Below are 22,766 nucleotides of genomic sequence, written 5' to 3'. Positions count from 1 at the left end.
TGCTTGTCTCCTGACAGACCCAGCAGTGGATGATTTCGTCCTCATGCATTGCGTCTTCATGCCCAACAGCCAACTCTGCTCTCTGCTCATGGCTCAATATCCTTCACTTGCACTCAATTAAACCATTCATCACTCCACATAAAAACGAGTTTAACCCTAGCCTTCAATTCACTGAAGCCTGCTGTAATATTCAGCATTAAAAAAAGCACTGGTTTGTTTGTATATTTTGCATGTTTGTGTTACATAATGATTCAGTCTCATGCGTATAAATAAACTGGCCTTTATATCTTTAACCACTCCTGCACTTACCACACCGCGCCGCCGCCGGGTTCTGAGCAGGAAAGGTTGGAATACACCCTCAACAGCAAGAGGAGGGCGCTCATCCTGGCGCTGCGCTGGGCCAACACACACACCTATCTGCTCCAGGAAGACCCTGCTGCTATCACTTTTCTTGAGGTGAGCCTGCCTTCAACAAGATGCAAAGATTTGTATAATTTTTTTTTAATTGTTTCTTTGTGCAGGAGTTGTATGGCAGCGTTTCAAATGATTCACGGATGCTGCGGGCTCTGAAGGATTTAGTGCCTGACCTGGAGAAAGTTGTCAAGCTTCAGTGAGTCTGTTTTGCATGCTTAACAATCAGATTTATCTTCAGAGGGACTCACTGTTACTTTACTGTAAAGCAGTTCGGAGGAAGTCAAGTCTTCCAAAAAGGTTTGTTCCCACAAGCGGAGTAGATCTCAGCTGTGTTAGGAGGTTTTCTTCTCAAGCTAATTGTCGCTCAACAGAAAACGCTGATTCGGCAGTTCAGCAACGGCGAGGAAAGGCTTCAAAAGAAACAACCAATCCGGAATCAAGATGACAGTAAGTAGATCTGCGCTTTAATTCTGGGAGACAATATCGGAATGAGTCCGCAACTTCCTGTTTCATGCGACAGTCCTGCTCAAGGTGTACTGCAGTGACCACACGTACACGACCATCCGCGTCGCCGTGGCAGCCACAGGGCGAGAGGTCATCAGCGCCGTTGCGGACAAGCTGGGTTCCACTGATGAGCTGCTGTTGGTTCATCTCAGCTCATCTGCCGGTAGGAGGAGTCGAGGAAATGTTCCGTCATGAAGATGAGATTCAAAGAAATGTCTTCATGTTCTTGTTTCAGAAAAACAAATCCTGAAGCTCAATGACGTGTCGGTGTTCTCCACTCTGAGCATCAATGGACGGCTCTTTGTGAGTCCTCGAGAGCAGCTCAGCAGCCTGGTGAGATATCGGTTCACTCATCTCCAGTGGCCATGTATTTCGTAATAAAAAGAATTAATATTTACTGAACATTCAACTCTGTTCTTTTGGTGGATTAGGCTCCTCTTCCAGACCAGGAGGGACCGTCTGCAGGCTCCATGTCCACTTTTGAGCTGATGAGCTCCAAAGATCTGGCTTATCAAATGACCATGTTTGACTGGGAGCTTTTCAGCTGTGTACACGAGGTAGTAACACTGACCCGATCTTAAAGAGTTTTCTCCTGGAAACCATGGCAGTAAAATGTTTAGTAAAACCAACAGTCGTGACAGTCGATGCCGCCTACACCAAAGCCCAGTGATGGGCTCATGAAATGTCATGAAGATCTGTTTTCTTTACGCAGACAAATCACACTGCATTTGCTGACAAGTTGAGTCAACTGACTATGAACTCTTGCTGTGACCTCCTCTGTCCAGGACGAGCTTCTTTTCCACACGTTTGGCCGGCAGAATTTCAGGAAAACCACGGCCAATTTGGATCTGTTCCTGCGGAGGTTTAACCAGGTGCAGCTGTGGGTGGTCACCGAGGTGTGTCTCTGCACGCAGCTCAGCAAGAGGGTCCAGCTTCTGAAGAAGTTCATCAAGATCGCAGCACAGTGAGTACGAGGGACGTGGGTGTGTCAATCATTTTGTGTTGCTTCAGATGCCGATTTCTGTACATATCAGTCTTTTAAAAAAGAATTGTTGTCGTTTAGTTGTCGAGAATTCAGGAACCTCAATTCCTTCTTTGCAATCATCATGGGGATGAGCAACCCTGCTGTTAGCCGTCTGAGCCAGACATGGGAGGTAAACACACTTTGAAAACGCAGTGTTTTTTTTTAAGACTATAGTAAATAAAACCTCTGTTTTCTGCACAGAAACTTCCCACCAAGTTTAAGAAGTTCTACGCTGAGTTTGAGAGCATGATGGTGAGTTTGTAGGATGCTTGAATGATTCAGTTGGAGTTCATGAGATTTGTTCTCTTGTTGGAATTCAGGATCCATCCAGGAACCATCGATCCTACAGACTCACGGTTACAAAGCTCGAACCTCCTATCATCCCCTTTATGCCTCTTCTCCTCAAAGGTATTACTGTTTGCCGACGCAAACCTGCTTGTTTTAGGATCCATCTAAAGTGTAAATCTGTCTTTGCAGATATGACGTTTACACACGAAGGAAACAAAACTTTCATCGACAACATGGTCAACTTTGAGAAAATGGTGAGTCTCGATTTAGTTATTATTATATTTAAATGTGTTTTCATTGCCGACTTAGTGGCGCCATCTGCTGGTTGATTTCCCACCATGTTCTGTTTTATCTAAGCTTAACAGTTAAGCTGCTAACAAGTATATTTTAATCTGAGCAGTTGTTTGAATATGATGTTTTTCTATTCGTTTCTACAGCGTATTATTGCCAACACAATTCGACAAGTGCGTCACTGCAGAAGCCAACCTTTCAGTAAGTTCCTGCTGCTTTAAACTACTGGACGTTTCCAGCGTCCCTCTGACTCTGACCTCTCTCTGTGTCAGATCCAGACATTTGCCAGCCCAATAAGAACCAGGCCGAGGTGCGGGGCTACGTCAGGAAGCTCTGTGTCATCGACAACCAGAGAGCCCTGACACAGCTCTCCTACAGGCTGGAACCTCGACGGACATGAGCCACCAAGATTTTCCACCGCCATCGCCTTTTCCATGACACGTAAACGCCGGACACGCTTAAATCACTCCGTTTCAGTAGCAAAACAGACTGAAGATGATTCACTGTGCCATTAATCGCCTCCTCTACCTGGACGGGACACTCCGTGTTCTGTTGACCAACCATGTCTCGTCTGAATTCAAACTGTTCTTGCTGTTATTATCTGATAGAGCTCTCTTGTATAGAACGTGATTCAGTGTTGCATGACGGCGCCTCATGTGGTTCTATACAGTGGAATTCTATCTGAGTGTCCCGCAACGTTGTGATGACCGCCTACATGTTGCTTGTAAAGCAAACCTCCAGGGGGCAACATAACCGCCCCTTACTGTATGAAAGTGTCCCTCGCCGATTATACGGATAATATGACGTAATATGAGTTTAGAACGAATCCTATTTGCTTCATACGTGTATCCAAGTCTTGAAGAATCTTTAGGGTTGATGTTCACTAGGTTAATATCGATGTCCGTTACCCACAGTAAGCTGCTTATCCGTGTTTGTTGGTTGAATTGAAACTGGTGTTACAGACAGTGTTTCTATTTGAAGTTTATTTCTCTCTGCAGTAGCTCTTGAAATTATCATTCATTTTGGATGCTGGCGATGCTTGGTAGGATCTGTTCTGAGGTCAGTTGTATCAGCGGATTTTTTTTTGTTTTTGTTTCCTGTTTTCGGCCGTGATGACAGCAGTAAGCTGGTGCGCAGCAGTGCTTCGTGTCAAATTCTTGTGCTTGGTCCAGATTTTGTATAAGTGGATGTGATTTATTTGATCTCAGGAGCTTTCAATGTGTTGTCGAGGACCCGGCGGCTGTCATCTGTGTGTGGTTCGCTTTTTAAATAAATACATCAAATGTGATGTTCTGGTTTATGACGTTTTTTTTTTTTTTTGATGTGGTGGTTTCTTGTTTCTCATGTGTCAGCTAGATGTTGGTTTATTATATTACCTCTTATTCTTTGCAGGTGGAAACTGGTGTGGCCGTGGAAAAATGCATGCAAATCAGCCAAGGATGCAGACTTGCCCAGAATACACCTGTACAGTCAGTTCTATACTTCACGTTTGTCCCTGAAAGTTCTTTCGATTTGGGGGACACCAGTTTCCATTTGACTATTTCTTTTAAATTCTTGCTTTGCAAGCATAACATAGATATAATCTTGAGGTTCAGTACAAAATAGTTTGGCAGGTGTTTGGGGCCTAAATTCAGCAGAAGCTGGAATGATCTGCACCTCTTTCTCTATCTTGACCTGTCTGCACTGTCTTCTTCACCTTCACCTACTTCTTTGACAATGAGGCTTAAAACTAACAACTTCAACTGAACTTTTCTAGCCCATGTTTCGTTTAAGCAGGTAGACAATGCATTGTGAACGAGCCTGCCACCTGCTGGTGTGGGCATGCCATTGCCAGGACACCCTCACATTCCTCCCCTTTTAGCCATCTGTGAAAACTTTTCTTCTCCACGACTCATCATGTATCTTTACTCAGGGCTGTCGACTGACTTATCTGATGTCATCTACGCAACCTGACACACATGGCTGTCTTCTTGCTGATGTCATGGGCCTTTCTGTTTGGCATGACTAACACACTATCTCTGACTTGGTTATATGTGTGAGCACTACTTAAGTAACTCTTGTTGCCCAGTGATTTGTAGCCGCTGACATGCTATAGGCCAGATTTGTATTCCTGCGAGTGTGTGTGCGCAGTGCTTTATATAGCCACAGTTATCCAGGAAGAAGGAATGCCTTGCATGCCACTGACCATATTTGAGCAGCGCGTCTGCTCACACACTCACCTCCCTTCATCTGTCCTGCAGTTCCACAGGTTCACCGCTACCCGGCAATATAACACCTTGTGGTTGTGGTGACAGCTGGGCTTTGCCTTCAGCTTGACTTTTACTGACTCACCACTGCCCCCCCTCTCCCTCTTCTTCCAGCACTTTCTGGTTCCTTCTCATGACAATTTGCTCTGCTGACTGACAACATCCACTGTGACCCCGGAGAGGGAAACCACCGAGCTGCTCCTTCACTCATTCACTGGACTAATGCGGGATTGTACTTTTTGACGGATTTCACGACTGGATCGAGAGAGATTTCGAGTGTGTCGGGGTGATTGTGTGTGTGTGTGTGTGAGTGTGTGTGCATGTGTTTTGTCAGTATGCCATGTCGTCCCCTGGCTCGTCGTTTGTGCAGATAAAGCATGAAGACCTGCTCTACTATGAGAACTGTGGAGGGGGCAGCTTTGGGAGCGTCTACCGGGCGCTGTGGATATCTCAGGACAAGGAGGTGGCGGTGAAGAAGCTGCTGCGGATTGACAAAGAGGTAGAACACACACACATTAGTGGCCAGGCCGGTGGTCGTGTGATGAATCTTTGACTTCAGAATGTGTTTATCTTCCAAATACCTGAGTCGCTCCCCCTCCTCCTCTCTCTCTGGTTGTTGTGGGCACAGTTAAGATACAGCAGGACGAGGTGCCGACCCCTGCGGTGATCCGATCGCCACCTCTGATCAAGGGCGTTAATATCCAGAGGTCGTGTAGACGGACTTGACAAAGCTGAGCTAGTGACAATTCGATTCTCGCACCTTCATGCAGTTTGGCAGGTCCTCATGGATACAATCGTGACTGTGAAAACAAATAGGATTCATCCAAAAGCTGCTGCCACTAGGTGTTATAAGATAAAGAGAAACTCAAATATGACGCCCGATGTTGTCCTGTCGGATAGTCGAATAACCTTAGCATAAAAGTGTGTTACATGCATTTCAGACTACTATAGTAAGACTACAGCCCTCTAACTGATTTTACGGTCCCTGCTGTAGGGTGTGTTATTATTTTATTGTACAGTTATTACCATGAATTATTGTGTACTAACAGTATAATGATACTGGTACTGAGAAACTCAAATTTGACGCCCGATGTTGTCCTTGCCTTATACCCGGTGACCAATTCCCCTTAAGAATTTTTTTTTGTGTCACGCTATTAAAACTTTTAGGGCTGCAACTAACAATTACTTTTGCTGTCAACTGATCTGTTTAACCTAAAGTTGTTTAAATCATCTCACTGTGATACTCCGACACCATACATTATTAAACAAGTATACTAAAATAATGACACATAATCCAGGAACATATATTAAACCTGTGAAGCATGAAGCATAAAACAGTTGAGAGAAAGCTCCAGTGCTTTAAAACTGAGGCCATTATTGGTCCTTGAGGAGAATGTAAAATCACCACTATACACATATGTATCTCATATAAAATATGTGATCAACATCCGCATCAAAAGGTCTTACTTGAATAGTAATCCAAAAACTATGTGTTCAGTGTAGCTCCATAGTTCAGTTTTCTTTATTATTAGAAGGAGAAACACTGAAGACACTTCACTAAAATGCTGTAAAAAACAAATCTCTCTAGCGGCGCAGATGTGACGTGTGACATCATCTCCTCTTCCAAGCTAGCTCCGTGCTAACCGACATGCTAGCTGTTAGCTCGAGAGTGCGTGGCGTCACATGCCAAACACGGAACACTCTTTCATCATTCTACAATGGTGTCGAAGGGGTTTGCTCATCCTTAAGACGCATTATCTTTGCTAACAAAACGCAGCAACGCTTTTGAACACTACCGACGGCAGCGAGTTGGAGCCGGACCTCAGTCAGGAACCAATGAAAGGAACAGAAATGAACATATCTTAATCTTAATTCCAGAGAATGGGATATTTTCTCACTGCTTCTGAATAACAACCAGCAACACGACACATCGACGCACCAATTTTGACATCAACGAAATTTTGTTGTCGACGTTATCGATGACATCAACTAATAGTTGATGTTTAACTCAGTGGCCAGTGTTAATGTGGTGACAAACAATGCATGACATGGGTCCTAATTTCACTGCCTGATACCAAATATTTGCTGCTTCATTTTTCTTGAGAATCATAAATGAGCAGATAACATCTAGTCGTGTGGCCACAATTTCTTCTTCGATCTACCACAAAAACACCGTCCGATCCGGCCTTGAGACCCACAAATAGTTCGGGGCTGGTTCTTCTGTGGGACCGAATCATACACACTTGTGTCACTTCCTAGATACTCTTCCTTATGTCTTACAATAACTGGATATCTGCGTCTTGAATTGGCCCATCGTTGACTCTAAAGAGCCGATGGGTTACAGCAGTCGATGGTGGCGCTCAGCATTGTAGCTATTTTTGATCCCACCTATCTATAAGGTAGTACTCACATGACAATACCATGCCTGACAGCATTCGTCACGTGGACACTTTATATTCCAACCTCCGAAAATGGACTCCATAGAGCAGATGATTCCATAAGGAGGGTTCAAATAGATGTTGTGATGATTCTTTGTCACATCACCACTTCATCTTGTCAGTCAACCACACACACACACTGTCCGCACGGCTCCATCACCTGCCCTCGTGGCTGCGCCTCACTGTGTTTTTCTTGTTTATACTTGGTCACTTTGTTCAGGGCAGCCTACGTCCAGTGACCTCACGTGACCACCCCGGTGTTCTCCACAGTAAAGGATCCACCTTTCACATGTTTGAAATGTCTTGTTTTCTTGTTTATTATCGCTCGTGATGCCTCATGTTTGGATTTCCATGCATTATTATTTATTTATAGTCAAATAACCTTAGCATAAAAGTGTGTTACATGCATTTCAGACTACTATAGTAAGACTACAGCCCTCTAACTGATCTTTTATGGTCCCTGCTGTAGGGTGTGTTATTATTTTATTGTACAGTTATTACCATGAAGTATTGTGTACTGACTGTATAATAATACTGGCACAGAGGTCGCTCGCTATCTTGAGACACAGTTCAAAATTTTAAACTCAGTTTTAATGAAGTTAGTGTTTTATCCGGGCAGTTTGAAAACTGTGCTTCATCTTCATGAACTGAAGCCAATTTGGTTCCAAAGGTATTGTTTCGCAGTTTTCGCTAGCGTTCTCATCCATCTGTCTTGTCCAGGCGGAGATTCTCAGCGTCCTGAGTCACAAGAACATCATCCAGTTTTATGGAGCCGTGCTGGAGTCTCCCAACTATGGCATTGTCACAGGTCAGAAGCCCTGAGTGTGTGAGACGTGTGCGACATCTCGTGTGTCCCTGAGAGTCGACTCTTCGTCCGTCACTCTCGACGTTTTAAATAACAGCTCAGTCACTGAAGTCTGTTTTGTCAGCGAGCACTGCGAATGTTTATTTGGCTGCTTAATGGATGGAAGTTACAAATGGGTCTGTGAGAAGAGGAGCTGACTGTTTACCTCTGTTTACATTGGTCTGTGTGTGTGTGTGTGTTTCGCCTATTCTCAGCTTTTAAGATATAAATAACCAGGTCAAGACTTAGTGGGACGTGCAAGTGGCTTCATTTTAGACTGGCCGTAATCTCATCTCAGATTTGAGTGGGACGCGTATTTAATCCCACACGGCCACCGCCTCTCACTGTGACGCGCGGCCTGCGCTCATGTGTGTGTGTGTGCTGTCGACAGTGAGCCCATTCAAATGCCATTTCTGGCAGGACATTTGTAACTGAGACCAGTGTGTTTGCTCACCGTCTTCCTGGTGGTGAGGAGTCAGAGCTGGATTACACGTGTGGAGTTGTTTATTATTTTCCATAAATGTCAAAAATAATCTTTACGCTCCAACACTGAATATTTTTACAAGTTATAGGTGGCATTTTTGGGGATAATAAAGAGGTTAAACATCACGATACAAAAAAGAAATCATATTATCAAGACACCTGAAAATCATTTCTAATATTTATATATTTATAAACTGAAAACAGTTTAGAGTTCTAGGACAGAGAAAAAATATATATTTATTTCTGTCATTAACCAAAATTGCATAATTTGTAGTCAACTTAGTCAAACGTTGAACCTGAAATATCATTTATCGTTGTTTCTCTTCTGACATGGCGCTCGTGCAGGCCGCAGAAATGCCGTGAGATGGCCACATGTGGCCCCCGAACCTCACATTTTCCAACCGCCTGAACGCAATATTTTAGCTTTCCTGTGTTGAGATGGAACATTTTATCCGACTACTTATTTAAACGAGAAAGAGAGGAATTGTAAAACCTCAGTTGAGCTAAAGGTTAGCGCTGTGGTATGTTGTTCTTTGGTCCCGTCTAGTGATGGTGTCAAAAACAAAATGCTAATATTCAGATGCATAGTTATTTGAAAATATAATTTGCCACTTAGTTCATTTGCTACAAAAGCAATGGTTTGAGAGGCAGCTATGAGGTCGTGACACCAGGAAAACAAGGTGCAAAAACAACAAAAACTTTTGAAAGAGAAACCTTCCCAGCACCAGACCTGTTCGTGTCCCCGTGTTCTTGAGCGAGAGACTTGCCCCTGGGTTGCTCTTGATGCCTCCTTCCTCTGGTGTTTGTGTCTGAATGGGTGACTGATGTGAGAGTCTCTGTGGCTGCTGTGAAAGTCAAATGTATTTACTAGCATTCACTCCTCTGATGTGTGGAGAGCTGCTCATGAAATCCATCATGTTGTGGACCATGAGTTTAACATTTAACAACACTGGTTCGCTGGCTTTGATTTGCTGCACCTTGTTTTACAGGGAGTCAATTATAATGTCGAGTGGAGTTAAATGAAACATCTCAGTTTTTTCAACTGTTTTCTTGAACCCCAGAATTTGCGAGCGGGGGGTCTCTGTACGAGTACCTGTCCAGCGAGCAGAGCGAGGAGATGGACATGGAGCAGATCATGACGTGGGCCATTCAGATCGCCAAAGGTACAAGACTTTCCTTTTTTTTTTCCCTTTCAATCCACTGTTTTTGCCCTACACGTGTTTCTATATAGTATGATATAATGAAATATATAGAATACAAAGACTTCAACATTTGGTTTGTTGCTGTTTATGATGTCAGGAGGGTTTTTTTTATTTGGCTGTTTTGATCAGAACTGGTCACCTGACCAGATGTGGTTGTCAATTTCGGAGTAACCAAAGCTAATATTGCAGGGATTTGTTTAGCTCAAATGTTGCTAATATCTGGTGCCGAAGACAAGATCGAGTTGTGTATTGAACCGCCTCAAACTGAAGCTGTTGGCAGTTGGTTCATTGCTTCAGTCAGTGGATTTGACAGTAAAGTGAGGGTTTTGTTCGTAGCTCTTATGATGTTATGAAAATCATGTCAGCCCCGCTCTTCAGTTGAACTCCATTCTTTTACGTGATGTTCAGTGGGAATGTACTGCAAAATGGTTACTAGCTTTCTCTGTTGTAATATGTGGAGTGTTTCCTATGTGCGCAGGGCTCCATTACCTCCATGCAGAAGCTCCAGTCAAAGTCATTCACAGGGACCTGAAGTCGCGAAACGGTAACCTCTCCACTCCTCATGCACTTTGTAAGTGTTGTCGCTGACTGCTTCCTTCTCTCTGCCGTGCAGTGGTGATGACGGCGGACAAAGTTCTCAAGGTTTGTCTGGAGTTTAGTTTGGAGCGTGTCCGCATCCTCACTCTTCTTCTCCTGTCGCTGCAGATTTGTGACTTCGGCGCCTCCAAGTTCTTGTCTCACACCACTCACATGACGGTGGTGGGCACCTTTCCCTGGATGGCCCCCGAGGTCATCCAGAGTCTGCCCGTGTCGGAAACCTGCGACACCTACTCGTACGGCGTGGTGAGTCCTCCGTCTGTTACGGGCTGTTGTCGGACTAGAAGTCGGGAAAAGGATTGTTTTTTTATACTTAATATTTGGATGGTGTTGGTGTTGTACAGGAGATATATTGAATTATTCTGTTTTGAGTTTAACTATGAATGTGCTGGATGAGATACTGCTCCTTTATGCTCATCTAAAGTGAAGATGCAAGTTGCATTGTTTTGTTTTCATTTATTTGAATAGATTGTTTCTTCCTTTCTTTTTTTCACTGTTTTTATATTGGTAATGCTATTGTTTTAATATAGACATATATGAGCTAGATGATCTTGTTTTCTGTGGAATAGTAAAATACAATGAAAATATTAAAATATTAGGGGCAAAAAATCTCTATAAAATTATTTTCAAAAAAAAAAAAAAATTTAAAAATTGTATTGTGGTTGCTATTATTTGTCTGACAAAAAGTGTCCAAAAAGTCACATTTTGAATGATGAAATATATGGTACTTAGAAAAAGCTGAAACAAATTCTTAAAAAAAAAATACAGAAAAAAATCAAAAGTTTAAAAAAAAATGAAAGTATCATTGAATAAAAGTATAAAAGAAAAAAGGACATTATTGCATCTATAATATGAATATCATATAAATACATAAATACATTTAAAGACAAAGGGAAAAAACATGATTGATGATCTAAGTCAAACTTTTTGGGGGAAAACAGGGAATGAAATGCATGAAACATGACTGTTGAAAAAACTGAATTACTGCACACATGCCATTTATAATCATAGACTTTTAACTGAATGTTGAACTTGTGTTGTGTTCAGGTGCTGTGGGAAATGCTGACTCGGGAGGTTCCCTTCAAAGGCTTCGAGGGGCTGCAGGTGGCCTGGCTGGTGGTGGAGAAGCAGGAGGTTTGTACGTCTGACTCCGGGCTCATGTTCCGACCCGGCTGCAGGAACAATGCGATGCTCTCATGGTTTCCACTGCGAGCTGGTGCGGCGGGTATTTTTAGGCCTGATGTCAGCGCTCTGCTCTTGTAAGGCCTGGATACACTGCAGCGGAGCGGCGGCCAGACCAGACTCACCCTTTTACGAGACAGAGAGAAGAGACCAGGGCCGGGTCGGGCGCTTTATGTCCAGCCTGGGTTCGCGGTTTATTCAAGTGAAATGGACCTCCAACGCACACACCTCACAGAACATGAGTCCAGAGTAGCTCTTGGCTCCTCTCCAAATTCTCTCCATAAATAACTCGGGCCACGATTTCCCCGCTTCTCCTCCTGACCCTCTTCCTCGCTCCCTCGCTCCGAGTTCTGGGTATTTTGGGATTAATCCCCAGCGGAAACTGTTTCCATTCAGCCAACAATTTCGGAGGTTCGGTTTGAACTGCCTTTGTTACAGCAAACGCCACGCTGAGATGTAGGTTGCTAAACATCAGTGAAGTGTCTATGAGACTCCGGTTTCCTCCCACCTTTCAGTCCCAGAATGAAGCAGCTGACAACCCTGCCATCTCTGTGTAGCCCGGTCAATGTTTTGGACCGGAAGAGCTCAGCGCTCATGGACAGTTTAAACTTCCGCCACTCACTTTGACCAAACAGACGTAAGGCGTCCTCATAAAAGTGTGTGTGTGTGTGTGTGTTGCAGAGGTTGACCATCCCCAGCAGCTGCCCGGCCAGCTTCGCCGAGCTGATGCGGAAGTGTTGGCAGGCCGACCCAAAGGTGACGCAGTTTCAGAAGCTTCTCCAGATCTTGGTGTGCTCACATGTGTGCTGGTGGCAGGAGCGGCCGCGGTTCAAGCAGGTGCTGGTCACCTTAGAGGCCATGGCCAACGACAGCAGACTCCCAGAGCAGTGCAACTCCTTCCTCCACAACAAGGACCAGTGGAGGTAAACACACACTCGCCGTCTCTGACAGGTTAAGCATCGCAGCCTCTCGCAAAAGTGGACTGTTTTTTTTCCCCATATAAAACCATGTCACACACCGACTGGGGAGTTGAGAGCTCAGCTGAGAGTGTGACCCGCCGCTCCACTTCAGTCTATAATAAGCTCAGAGTCCTCCTCTTCCTCAGAGGGGACGGGGGGGTCAGCAGGGTGGTAGCGAGGTAGAGCAGAACCCAGTGGAGGTCCAGAGAGCTGTCGGGTCTGTGTGAAAACGGAGACAAACAAGAGGACGACGGGGTGAGACGGGGACATCCGGGAGGGAGAGGTGCGAGATTCTGAGAATATTCAGCAGCAATAGAGAACACAATCGGAAGATGAATGAACGCGGGTGACAAACTATCACCGCGGGGACCGTGCATGAGCGTCGAATGCCGCTCTCTTGTGGCTGAAGATGGTGTTGCAGACACACGCGTCTTCTTAAAGACATGAAGAAATGACGTGATTAAAGGTTGTACACAATTTCTCTCAGTAATAAATGGGTTGAAACAATTGAAGTTTAAGTAAAAAAGGACTCACTTTATCTGAAAAACTAACAAAATGTTGAGTGAAACACCGGATGGGTATTTTTTTAACAGCAAACATTTCTCTCACGCTGCTCCTAAGTGCATTAAAATAAGCTGTTTCTATGGAATATCTTCCTTTACTTTCAAGTTTTTGCCATTTAATTTCCATAGAAACTCTTTCTCAATCACAGTCATATCAGCTTCTACAGAGGTCAGAAGGAAATCACCATAACAAAGTATTAACTTTTAAGATGCAGCCCAACTCAAGGCCTGGGGGCCAAATGTGGCCCTCCAAGTAATTCCACGTGAAACGTTATTCCACATAATTGTAGCATATTGACACCACAACCTGCAAAAACCCAGACTGTCTCTTGTGTTAGAGGCATAATTTGGTTATTTTCAAAGTGGTCTCGAGCTGTCAGAGCCTTAAATTTGCGCTGGCCACCTCGGGAGACTGAGGGAAGTTTTTGTGTGACCTCTCAGGTGTGAAATCGAGTCGACCCTGGAGCGTCTGCGGAAGCTGGAGCGGGAACTTTACTCCAAAGAAAAGGAGCTGGAGGAGCGCGAGAGGCGGCTGCGGCTGTGGGAGGAGAGGCTGATGGAGAGGTCCAGCATGAGCCCGAGCCCCACGTCCCTCCTCATGGACCGCTCCAACATGTCACCCGTGAGCATCTGAAACCTTCTGGAACGTGTCGAGATGCTAACGCTTCCTCTCTCTCTTGTCAGTTCTTCGCTCCGCTGTCCATCAGCTCGTCCGGGTCCTTCTTCCGCTCGCACTCCCAGGACTCGGACAGCGTCGGGGTCAGCAGCGCCGGAGTCAGCTCCCTCCTCCGCACCCTCAGTAACGGAGACACGGAGCGAGGGAGCAGCTCCATGCTGGACAGGGGAGTGGGCTCCTTGGACAGCAGCAGGCTGCACATCATGCTACGAGGAATGCAGGGGCGCTTCGGGGAGGAGGAGCCGGAGGACGAGGGGACCCTGGAGGAGAAGAGTTGGGGGCACAGGGAGAGGGATGAAGGGGGGAGTCTGGAGGGAGGCAGAGTGCAGGTGACATTGAGGAGCTTCCCAGGTGGAGTGGTGGAGCGGGAGGAGAGGACATGGGGGGACGGAGACAGAGAACGAGGGGGGGTGCATAGGAGCAGGGTGACCACTATCCTTCGAGGGTACTCAGGGGGAGCGGAGGACAAGAAAGAGGGAGGGTGGGAGATAGAAAAACCAGGGGAAGGATTGGAGGAACATGGGATGGAGGGAGGGATGGAAGGAGGGAGGTTGCAGACCATGTTTAAGGGGCTCCATGGCAGTTTGGGGGACATGCTGTCCTTAGACATGGACGACATGGGGGAGATGGACACGCTGGGAGACATGGAGGTGGGCGGCCTGGGGGTCATGAAGGTCATGGGTCGCGGCGTCAGAAGTGAGCTGGGGGTCAGGGGTCACCGCAGCGATATGGTGGTCCACGGAGCGCGCGGCGACGTCAGCCAGAAGATCCGGGGCGAGGTGGGCGTCCTGGGCCACTCGGGGGTGCAGGTGAGCATGAGGGCCTCGTCCAATCAGAACTCTGTGAAGAGCTGCAGCGTGAGACACGGCACCAAGATCAACATGTCTTCTGCCATGGACATGATGGCGCTGGACTGGTCCGACAGCGATTAGAGGACCAACTGCACGTCGTCCACCCGTTCCTTCTATTGTGAGTCGCAGCACGTGATGAAGTGGCAGCCAACCTCCCGGACCCTCGCACCAGTCTGACTCAACACTTTCACCCAAATATACATTTTTACTGAAACAGAAGTCGTCGCCGCTTCGCAGCGGAACCTCCGGAGTGACTTGGACCCGCCGTCTGAGTTGGATCCTGCTTGTAGACAAGTGTGTAGATGTGGAATCTTAGAACCTGTGTGTGTTTGGCATTTTTCAATAAACCCCATTCAAGGCATCAGAGGTGCGTTTCCTCAGACGCTCAGCAGCAGAGCCACTCCGGCCAGAACCCACTTGGCGGGTCTCTCGCGCGTCTTCAGACTGAACGTCCAAACGTATGTGGGTCCTCGGATTTTGGTCTTGTAGACGGGACACTCGTAGATGTTCCGGGTTTCCTGCCGGTCGTTCGGAACAGCTCGGACCGAGATGACGGGCATGGCCGGCGTCAGGTCCATCAGGCGGGCTTCGGTGATGACGCCGGCCGGAATGTCCCAGCGAGCGCCTGCGGAAGAGTTCCATTTCCCCATCAGAACCAGTGATTCAACTCTCACCCTACATGTCCGGTACCTTCCATGAAGAGTCCGTACACGTAAGCTCCTTCTCGGGCCGGCTGGTTGAACTCTTCCTTAAACTTCTTGGTCACGTCCACAGTCAGGTTGACCTTGTCCAGGGGCCACTCGTTCTTCCGAGCCAGGGACTGCATCACAGCTGGAGGTGGAGGACTCTGAGTCTGAGGGGTGTAACAGGAGACACTCAGTTTCTCACCTGTGAGGAAGGACTGAGGGTTGAAGAGCCCAGAGAGCCAGACGACAGTCGGCAGAGTCAAGTCCTGAGTCCAGCTGTCCAGCTCCTTGCAGCGCTGCAGGACGTCATTGTACCTGGGAAAACATGGACTTCAGACAAGCATCTACTAACTAAGGTGAGATGTAACTCTCCATTCTGGGCCCAAAACTATTCGAAGACTAAAGAATGAAATGGACGTATAGAGGAAAAAGGGGCCGCACCAGGTGGCCAGGCTGTAGGTGGAAGGGTAGGCCAGTTTGGTCCAAGTGTCAGGGACGTTGTCGAAGAACAGGGCGGTTTGCAGCTTTTCCATCTCGGAGGAGATGGCCAGTTCCCCCTGGAACACAGAATCTCAACCTCAAACAAACATTTCAATGGAGAGAGTTAAAGCACAGACATGCGGACGCACCTTCAGCCCGAGGTCCAGCTCCTTGAGCGAGCGTCGGATCTCAGACACGAGGGTGTTCATCCGCTCGCACTCCTGGAAGCAGACCAGGATGTACGGCGAGCGCTCCGCCGTCTTGGAGGTGATGTCGGACATGTTGTACTCCTCCGGCAGCTTCTCCAGCACCTCGTCCAAGATGTTCTTCACCTGAGGTTCGAGGGAAATGGAGTTTATGCAACAGCCAGTCACTAACCTCCAGAGCCCACTAGATGGCACTCTCTGCTCTAAAATCAGAAGAATCAGAAAAGAAACCACGGCACCTTCTCCTCCAGGGTCTGAGAAGCCCCCTCCCCCATCACGGCATCAGGAGACTGAAGCTCCAGCAGCGTGTGGAAGAGGTTATCTGAGGTCACGGTCAAGAACTCAATTTCTGCGTTGGGGTGCAACCCATAATGCACTGGGCTCTCGTGGGGGAGCATCTCGTCGATGAAGTCGTGGTAGCCCTGCGGAGGGAGGAAGAGAGCCTGTTGAAGACTTCCTGGCTCTCGAGGTCTCTTCATTCGCTCACCTGGTAGTCCAGGTTGGAGGGGACCACGAATCCTGGGGTGAGGGCGAGCTTCCGGTCGAACTGAGAAGGAATGAGACGTGTCAGTGGCATGGATCCGCTGGATGAGCCTGACTCACCAGCACCTGGTTGGGCTGCATGTATTCCTCCAGGTAGGTCCGACACAGTCTCCGATCCCAGTCGTCGGTGATGTGTCCTCCGTACATGATCTCCCCGAAGAGGTACCTCAGGTCCTCCCACGGCACCTTGCCCACCACACTCAGGTTAGTATCCTGCTGTGCCCAGTCAGGTCAGCGGTCAGGTCCCTCCTCACCTGTGCGTTGGCCTCCAGGTAGTTGTAGAGGACGTTGACTGATATGGTGAGGTCTCCGGTGTTGAAGGGGTACTTCCTGTTCCATCCCTGGGGTCCGAACTTCCTCCTCTCCGCCACGCAGGCGTGAAAGTAGCAGAGCGAGAAGAGGATGGTCTTGAACTCCTGCTCCCGGCTGCACTGGTCCAGGATGTCCTGCAGGGGCAGATGCGTGTCACGTGGAGGACTTGCTTTGAAGAGGAGCGCGCACTGACCTGGTCGAAGTTATCCAGAGCGGCGTGAAGGTTGGCGTGCATCCCAGTCGGAGGTTCGTTGGTGATTTTTATGGCGTTTTCCAAAATACCCTGAAGAAAAGGTCTGTAGACGTAAGAACTGCAAACTACATCTCCACTTTCATCTTCAGAGTCTCTGTCACCTGCGGGATGATGTGCTCCTGGGCCGTCGGTGCCGGCTCGGCACTCATGAACACGCGGTAGTCCGGATGACTTTCCTCACAGCAGGACTCCAGGAGCTTCTCCAGGGAGCCCAGCCAGCGCGCCACCAGGTGGATGTTCTGCAGGAAGACGAAGGTAAAGCAACAAGCGGGACCAAACATGGTGCCCGTCCTGAAAAAGACCTGCAATATGACCCAGTGACCCTCCTTGGCAGCCTTCTCCATGGCGACCTCGGCCACAGCCTCTTGACCTTGACCCAAGGACACATTGTGGAGCTTCCCGAGGTCGATGGTGAAGCCCAGCTTTCTGCCTGAGAACAAAATCCCACGTCCACTTCAACACAGGTTCTTTACCCAGCAACATCTGTCTATATTCATTTCAGGTATATGTGACTACATTTAATAGCATTTGAAATACTGTCGATCGCAATGAGCTCAATCGAACAGCAGATGGCAGTAGCTTATAGATAGCATATTGCACCACAGCTAGTGATGAATCTCTCTTTGTGGATCCAGATGTTTCTATTACAACCAAACCATTTATTTCTAGACAATTTTATCAAAATGTTTTCGAGTTATTTTGCAACAGACACATGAGAATAACCTGATCAAGTGTGGTTCTGATCTAGTAAATGTAGCACTAAAACCTTGAGCCGTTTGCGGCCTCAGTACCTAGAGACTCCACGTCCTTCAGCGGGTCGACCCCAGGTGAGAGGATGAAGAACATAGGAGAGGCTGGTCCGCTCTCCCTGAAGGACTTGGCGAACTCAGTCTTGCGCCCTTCTGTGTATTTCACCCCGAGCTTCTCCTCGACAAAGTTCCTGCGGCGGAGAGGAGAACAGGTGACGGTGTGAGGTGAGATCCTGCAGAACTCTCCAACAAACCTGACGGCGTAAGTCATGCGGTCCGGTCTGAGCGCTCGCATCATGACCAGCTTCTGCAGCGAGGTCTTCGTCTTCCACTCCTGAGGAAACTTCTCCTTCTCCGGACATTCCGACTCCACCAGCTTCTTCCAGCGCTTAGGAGATCCCTCGATGTCTCGGTCCAGCCCCCGGAACTCGTCCGTGAAGCTCATCACCTGGTGAGAGTCACATGATCAGCTGCGAGAACATAAGGAAATGTTCGTGTGGCTCGTGCCTTGATGGCGCTCCACGCTGAGTGCGACAGGAAGTCAAAGGGGCTGATGTAATGGTGGTCGATGTTGAAGCGCAGCAGGAAGTCCAACTCTCGCACGTCGATCTCCTTGCTCATCAGGAGCAGCTGGAAGCAGAGTGTGGTGAACACCAGACACGTCTTGGTTCGCTCAGGTCCACGCACCTGGAACGTCAGCTGCGCCGTGAAGGTGAGCTTGTCTCGTTCGAAAAGTCCCCTGCTGATGTAGTTGAAGGTGGAGAAGGTCACGCAGTCGATGAGCGTGTTCACCCTGCTCTTCACGTCTTCGCACACCTCGGCTGACGCCACCGCTTTGTGGAAGACGACGTTAAACGCCTGGGAGTTTCACAGAAGGGAGCGAGAAGAGTCACGAGAGCCAAGCTCAAGTGCAGCTCTGCTCACCTTCAGGCTGAACTGGTACATGGGGTTGATCTTGTTGAGGTCGTTCATGATGAAGTAGAGCAGAGAGGCTCGGACAGCGACTGGACGATAGTGTTCTCGCGCCTCGTTGATCTTCACTTCATTGACCTTTGCTTCCAGGACCTGCCGGCGGACGCAGATTCAGCCAGAAGCGAGGCGCTAAATTCGCCTGGTTACCTTCAGCTCTATCTCCGCAGCGGTGCGCTTGGTGGTCTCCAGCTTCTCCACCAGCACGTTGTCCCCCAGGAAGTTGCTCTCCGCAGCAGACAAGCGGGTCAGCAGCTCGTCCTCTAAGAGCTTCAGCTCGATTTTGAACATGTTCTGATGCTTGGTCAGCTCACTCTGGAAGACTTTGACTTTCAGTCACAGCAACGTGACCACCAGAACAGACAAGCAGACCTTCAGGTGCTCCAGATCCGGCCTCTCCTGGTTGACCACTTGAGCCAGGAGCTGGTCCTCCAGTCCGTCCCTGGTCACCGTGAAGTTGATCAAAGTGGTCTGAGCTTGAATCTCCGGTTTGTAGTGGGGATTGGCCAACTTGGTATGGAGAATGAGCCGGAAGTCCGGGTGGAAGAAACACTCCTTGTCTCCCACTTTGATGCAGCTGTTGGCCGACAGAGGGCGACAACATGCGAGTGTGAAGTCAAATAAAAAGGATGTTTTCTTACCTTCCCTTCTTGATGGTGTAGCGACCCAGCAGGGGGTCGATCACCGGGTCGATCGTCTCCTCCAGGTTCTCGATCAGCACCGTGTCTCCGGCCACGACGGCCTGCTCGATCACGTCCACATAACTGATGAACAAAAGTGTGTTATTACGTTATAATGATACTATTATGTTGCACCATATGCATCTAAAGGGTTGCATTTTTGAAAATAATATAGAACTAAAGATTCACTGGACGTGTAACTGAATATTTATGCAAAAAATCCCAACGCAGAAGGTTTGAGGACCCTTTAACTCACCCTCTCTGACCCAGACTGACCACCTTGAGGTTGCTTCCGTAGCGGATCTTGATCCATTTGATGCCCTGAAGCTGAGGGTCAATGAGCAGAGGCCAGCGCTCGCCTAAACAGCAACACACCTCTGAGGTTCAACGACATCAGCTCTGATTTAAAAACTTACAGTTTGTGAGGATAGTTGCGTTCTGAGTGGACATCCGGTCGCCTGGCAGACCTTCGTTGTTCCACTGAGCCACAGTGGCATCGTCGGTCAGCATTGAAACCGGATCCAAGCCCTCTGTCATGGGGACAGGAGTCTGTTGGAGGAGCAGACTGTTCAGACTGACATTGGCAACCACACGGTCACGACAACGTATCAGGTGAACCTTCTGGCTCTGCAGGAACGGCATCCACAGGGTGTCCAGCAGATCCCCGCGGTACTTCTTTGAGAAGGAGCCGGCGTAAGAGATGAAGGCTGCGGTCAGCAGGACGTCGCCACACAGGGTTTCCTCCTGCTCGTGGTACTGAGCCACCGAGTGAGCCCAGCGCACGTTCTCACTCTGACAACGAGGCCAAAACGTTCAACGGCCTCTCTCACAACTGGCAAATAACATGTTCACCTCCAGCCCTTTGACCAGCCGGTTGGCCAGCTCGATCGTGGTGTTGGTGCGATTCACTTCCTCCTGAAAGCGAAGCTTCTCTGACGTGGCTTGCTGAAATTCAGCCGTCGATATTTCCAGGCTGCTGTCCAGCTCCTGGGGGAGAACTTCGGTTGTGACTAACAGGTGACGGAGGTTCATTCGACGATGACGTCACGCACCGTCAGTTTCTTCCTGATGACCTCCAGCTTCTCTGCGGCTTCTGCCAGGTCAGCGTTGGCCTGAGCCAGACACATCCTCTTCATCTCCACCTCACAGAAAACCTGCTCACAGTCAAAACTGCTTCAGCACTGAACGGCACCTCACTGACCTGAAGTGGACTGTACTCACAAAGATCTGTCCGAGGAGGCAGGGAGGAGAAAGAGACACCAGTCAGCAGACCACTCACACTTCTCCTCGGAGTGACATCACTGTACCTCATGGAATCGAACGATATTGATCACCCAGGCACAGAGGCCTGCGGCAGCTGAGGATTTCTGCCGAACAAACTCAGGGTTGAACTCAGGGTCGCTCAGGTAGTCATCTCTCACGCACTTGACCGTGGCGTCTGGGATATGCTCCTTGTCGAAGTTGACCAGCGCCTGCAGGAATTCATCCACCTGGACAAATGACCTCACTGACTGACTGGACACTCTGACTCAGACCTGGGAAAAGTGTGACCTGTGTCTGCATTTAACCTGCCCTCATGAGTGAAACTGAGTCAGAATAACTGCCTCTTGCCGGATTAAACAGTCCAGCTGCCAATTATTTATTTTATTTAAATAAAAAAAATCAATGTTTTAATTTATATTAATCTAAGAACATATTTTCCATTTGTTCCTTCTGCTTTTCCCTTTTTGTTAATTCATATTACAAATAAAAAAAAGGTAATATATATAATATATATATATATACATAAAATTCAAATGGAAAAAAAAGTAGTATATATATAGAATTCAAATAAAAAATGTACTTAATTCTTAACTTATACATGTATGAATGTATATATAGACTGAAATGATTTTTTAACATAATATTTTTATATATTATATTTATATATTTTTTCCCGTTCATTGTTAAAACAACTTTTTAATAACATTCTTTCCTTCAAGTGGATTGTGACATATACTTTATATATATATTCTGCTTCTGCTTTTCCCTTTTTGTTAATTCATATTACAAATAAAAAAAGTAATATATATAATATATATACATAAAATTCAAATAAAAATGTAGTATATATATATAATTCAAATAAAAAAATGTAATATATGTATTAATTTTTTTCATTGGAATTTTATGGATTTTTAAAAATATTTGTATGTTTCCACCATATTTATTGATATTAAATATGATGTGTATATGATGTAATATGAAAGCCTTTTTGCTCACTATGATTTATGTTTCTTTTATATGCTGCTTATTCACTTCATTAAAGTACAATAACAAATAATCCTCAGTAATAATAGAACTGCATGTCATTTCCCTCCTTATTTTTCCGATTTTTTTGCTGGCCCCTCATGACACCGGCAGTTCCACTGTCCGCCCCAGAGAGGCGCTCTCATGAATCACCTTGCTCATGACGATTTTGGAAGCCTTCCAGCTGCGGTCTTTGGGGATGCGGCCTTGAGGGGAGAGCAGCACCAGAACGGCTGCGGAGACGTTGGTGACGATGCCTGGAGGGTTGGGAAACGTCCTCAGCTCCGTCAGGTTGAGCTGGACACAGAAGTGGAGATCAGACCTGGCGACGTCTCAAAGCTTGTTAAGGGACATTACTCGGTTCAGCGTGTTGAGGGCGGCGTTGGCAGCTTGTAAAGCGGGTTCAGCTTTGGCCAGGTCCTCCTCTGTCGCCTTCTGCTGTTTGGTGACCTCAGCTTGAATCGCCGCCACCTGAATATGGGAGTGGAAAAAAAAAGAAGCTGGAATGAGGATGGAGGAGTCCAAACTGCAGCCTAACCTTTTGCTCCTCAGCGTCGGCGACAGCTCTCTCCTGGTTGAGCTTGTCGGTTTGTTGTCCTATTTTAGCGAGGAGATCCTCTATATCTGTGTTCCTCTGCCACAGCTCCACTTCTTGAATTGCTAGCTTTGCTTTCAGGTCCTCCACCTGCCACCAAAACACGTGAGAAATGTCCACAAACATTTGCCCGGCTGACCTGAACCGTCTGACCTGCGAGGCCGTGCTCTGCAGCTTCTGCAGGCCGTTCTCCAGGCGCTCCATCTTCTGGGTCAGCTCGGTGCGTTTCTTCCCCAGCAGGTTCCCGTACAGCTTCATGAACTCCAGGAAACTCTTGGGGGTGGTGTAGTTGAAGTGCTTCTCGTTCTGCTGGTATTTCAGACTCACCTGTAATAAGCAGAGCGACGCTTAGCTGTCGAAAGTTTTCTTCATGGGCCGCTGAAGCCGCTCTTACTTCATTGACACTGCTGTGGGCGAAGGAGATGAACTCGCTGATGGACGA

At 47.4% G+C, this 22,766-nt stretch overlaps 3 protein-coding genes across 4 annotated transcripts in view; 2 read left to right on the top strand and 1 right to left on the bottom strand.

Moving 5' to 3' along the window:
* Nucleotides 1-5,106, top strand: part of LOC128769649 (rap guanine nucleotide exchange factor 4-like) — a 17,448-nt gene extending 12,342 nt beyond the window's left edge. Inside the window, exons 16-30 of one of the 2 annotated variants that reach the window (XM_053883549.1) lie at nt 18-96; nt 306-456; nt 522-610; nt 684-711; nt 786-861; nt 935-1,081; nt 1,154-1,251; nt 1,350-1,475; nt 1,704-1,882; nt 1,982-2,072; nt 2,144-2,194; nt 2,263-2,350; nt 2,420-2,484; nt 2,668-2,722; nt 2,794-5,106. In XM_053883549.1, coding sequence (XP_053739524.1) covers nt 18-96; nt 306-456; nt 522-610; nt 684-711; nt 786-861; nt 935-1,081; nt 1,154-1,251; nt 1,350-1,475; nt 1,704-1,882; nt 1,982-2,072; nt 2,144-2,194; nt 2,263-2,350; nt 2,420-2,484; nt 2,668-2,722; nt 2,794-2,921 — 1,451 coding nt within the window. In that variant the 3' untranslated portion in view covers nt 2,922-5,106. Of the gene's footprint in view, nt 1-17; nt 97-305; nt 457-521; nt 611-680; nt 712-785; nt 862-934; nt 1,082-1,153; nt 1,252-1,349; nt 1,476-1,703; nt 1,883-1,981; nt 2,073-2,143; nt 2,195-2,262; nt 2,351-2,419; nt 2,485-2,667; nt 2,723-2,793 lie in introns of both variants that reach the window. The other variant, XM_053883548.1, reaches the window with a different exon arrangement.
* Nucleotides 5,078-15,284, top strand: LOC128769751 (mitogen-activated protein kinase kinase kinase 20). The gene is made up of 11 exons (XM_053883724.1): nt 5,078-5,266; nt 7,926-8,013; nt 9,594-9,695; nt 10,213-10,278; nt 10,348-10,376; nt 10,440-10,577; nt 11,379-11,465; nt 12,195-12,269; nt 12,330-12,436; nt 13,477-13,657; nt 13,720-15,284. The coding sequence occupies exons 1-11, from the start codon at nt 5,108-5,110 to the stop codon at nt 14,641-14,643; spliced, it is 1,956 nt and encodes a 651-aa protein (XP_053739699.1). The 5' UTR covers nt 5,078-5,107; the 3' UTR covers nt 14,644-15,284.
* On the bottom strand, nt 14,455-22,766 carry LOC128769645 (dynein axonemal heavy chain 11-like). The gene is made up of 31 exons (XM_053883541.1): nt 22,719-22,766; nt 22,478-22,651; nt 22,268-22,414; nt 22,087-22,200; nt 21,883-22,026; nt 20,748-20,930; nt 20,493-20,594; nt 20,293-20,427; nt 20,059-20,232; nt 19,857-19,989; nt 19,697-19,799; nt 19,402-19,524; nt 19,112-19,337; nt 18,911-19,054; nt 18,716-18,856; nt 18,479-18,649; nt 18,299-18,421; nt 18,046-18,239; nt 17,834-17,982; nt 17,345-17,472; nt 17,144-17,281; nt 16,983-17,072; nt 16,732-16,923; nt 16,544-16,663; nt 16,422-16,481; nt 16,174-16,356; nt 15,878-16,060; nt 15,690-15,805; nt 15,451-15,563; nt 15,253-15,393; nt 14,455-15,187 (listed from the first exon to the last, which is right to left on the bottom strand). The coding sequence occupies exons 2-31, from the start codon at nt 22,580-22,582 to the stop codon at nt 14,940-14,942; spliced, it is 4,323 nt and encodes a 1,440-aa protein (XP_053739516.1). The 5' UTR covers nt 22,583-22,651; nt 22,719-22,766; the 3' UTR covers nt 14,455-14,939.

Source organism: Synchiropus splendidus, chromosome 13 (assembly GCF_027744825.2).
Source record: "Synchiropus splendidus isolate RoL2022-P1 chromosome 13, RoL_Sspl_1.0, whole genome shotgun sequence".
Lineage (NCBI taxonomy): Eukaryota > Metazoa > Chordata > Actinopteri > Syngnathiformes > Callionymidae > Synchiropus > Synchiropus splendidus.
This window is presented reverse-complemented; position numbering and strand designations above follow the sequence as displayed.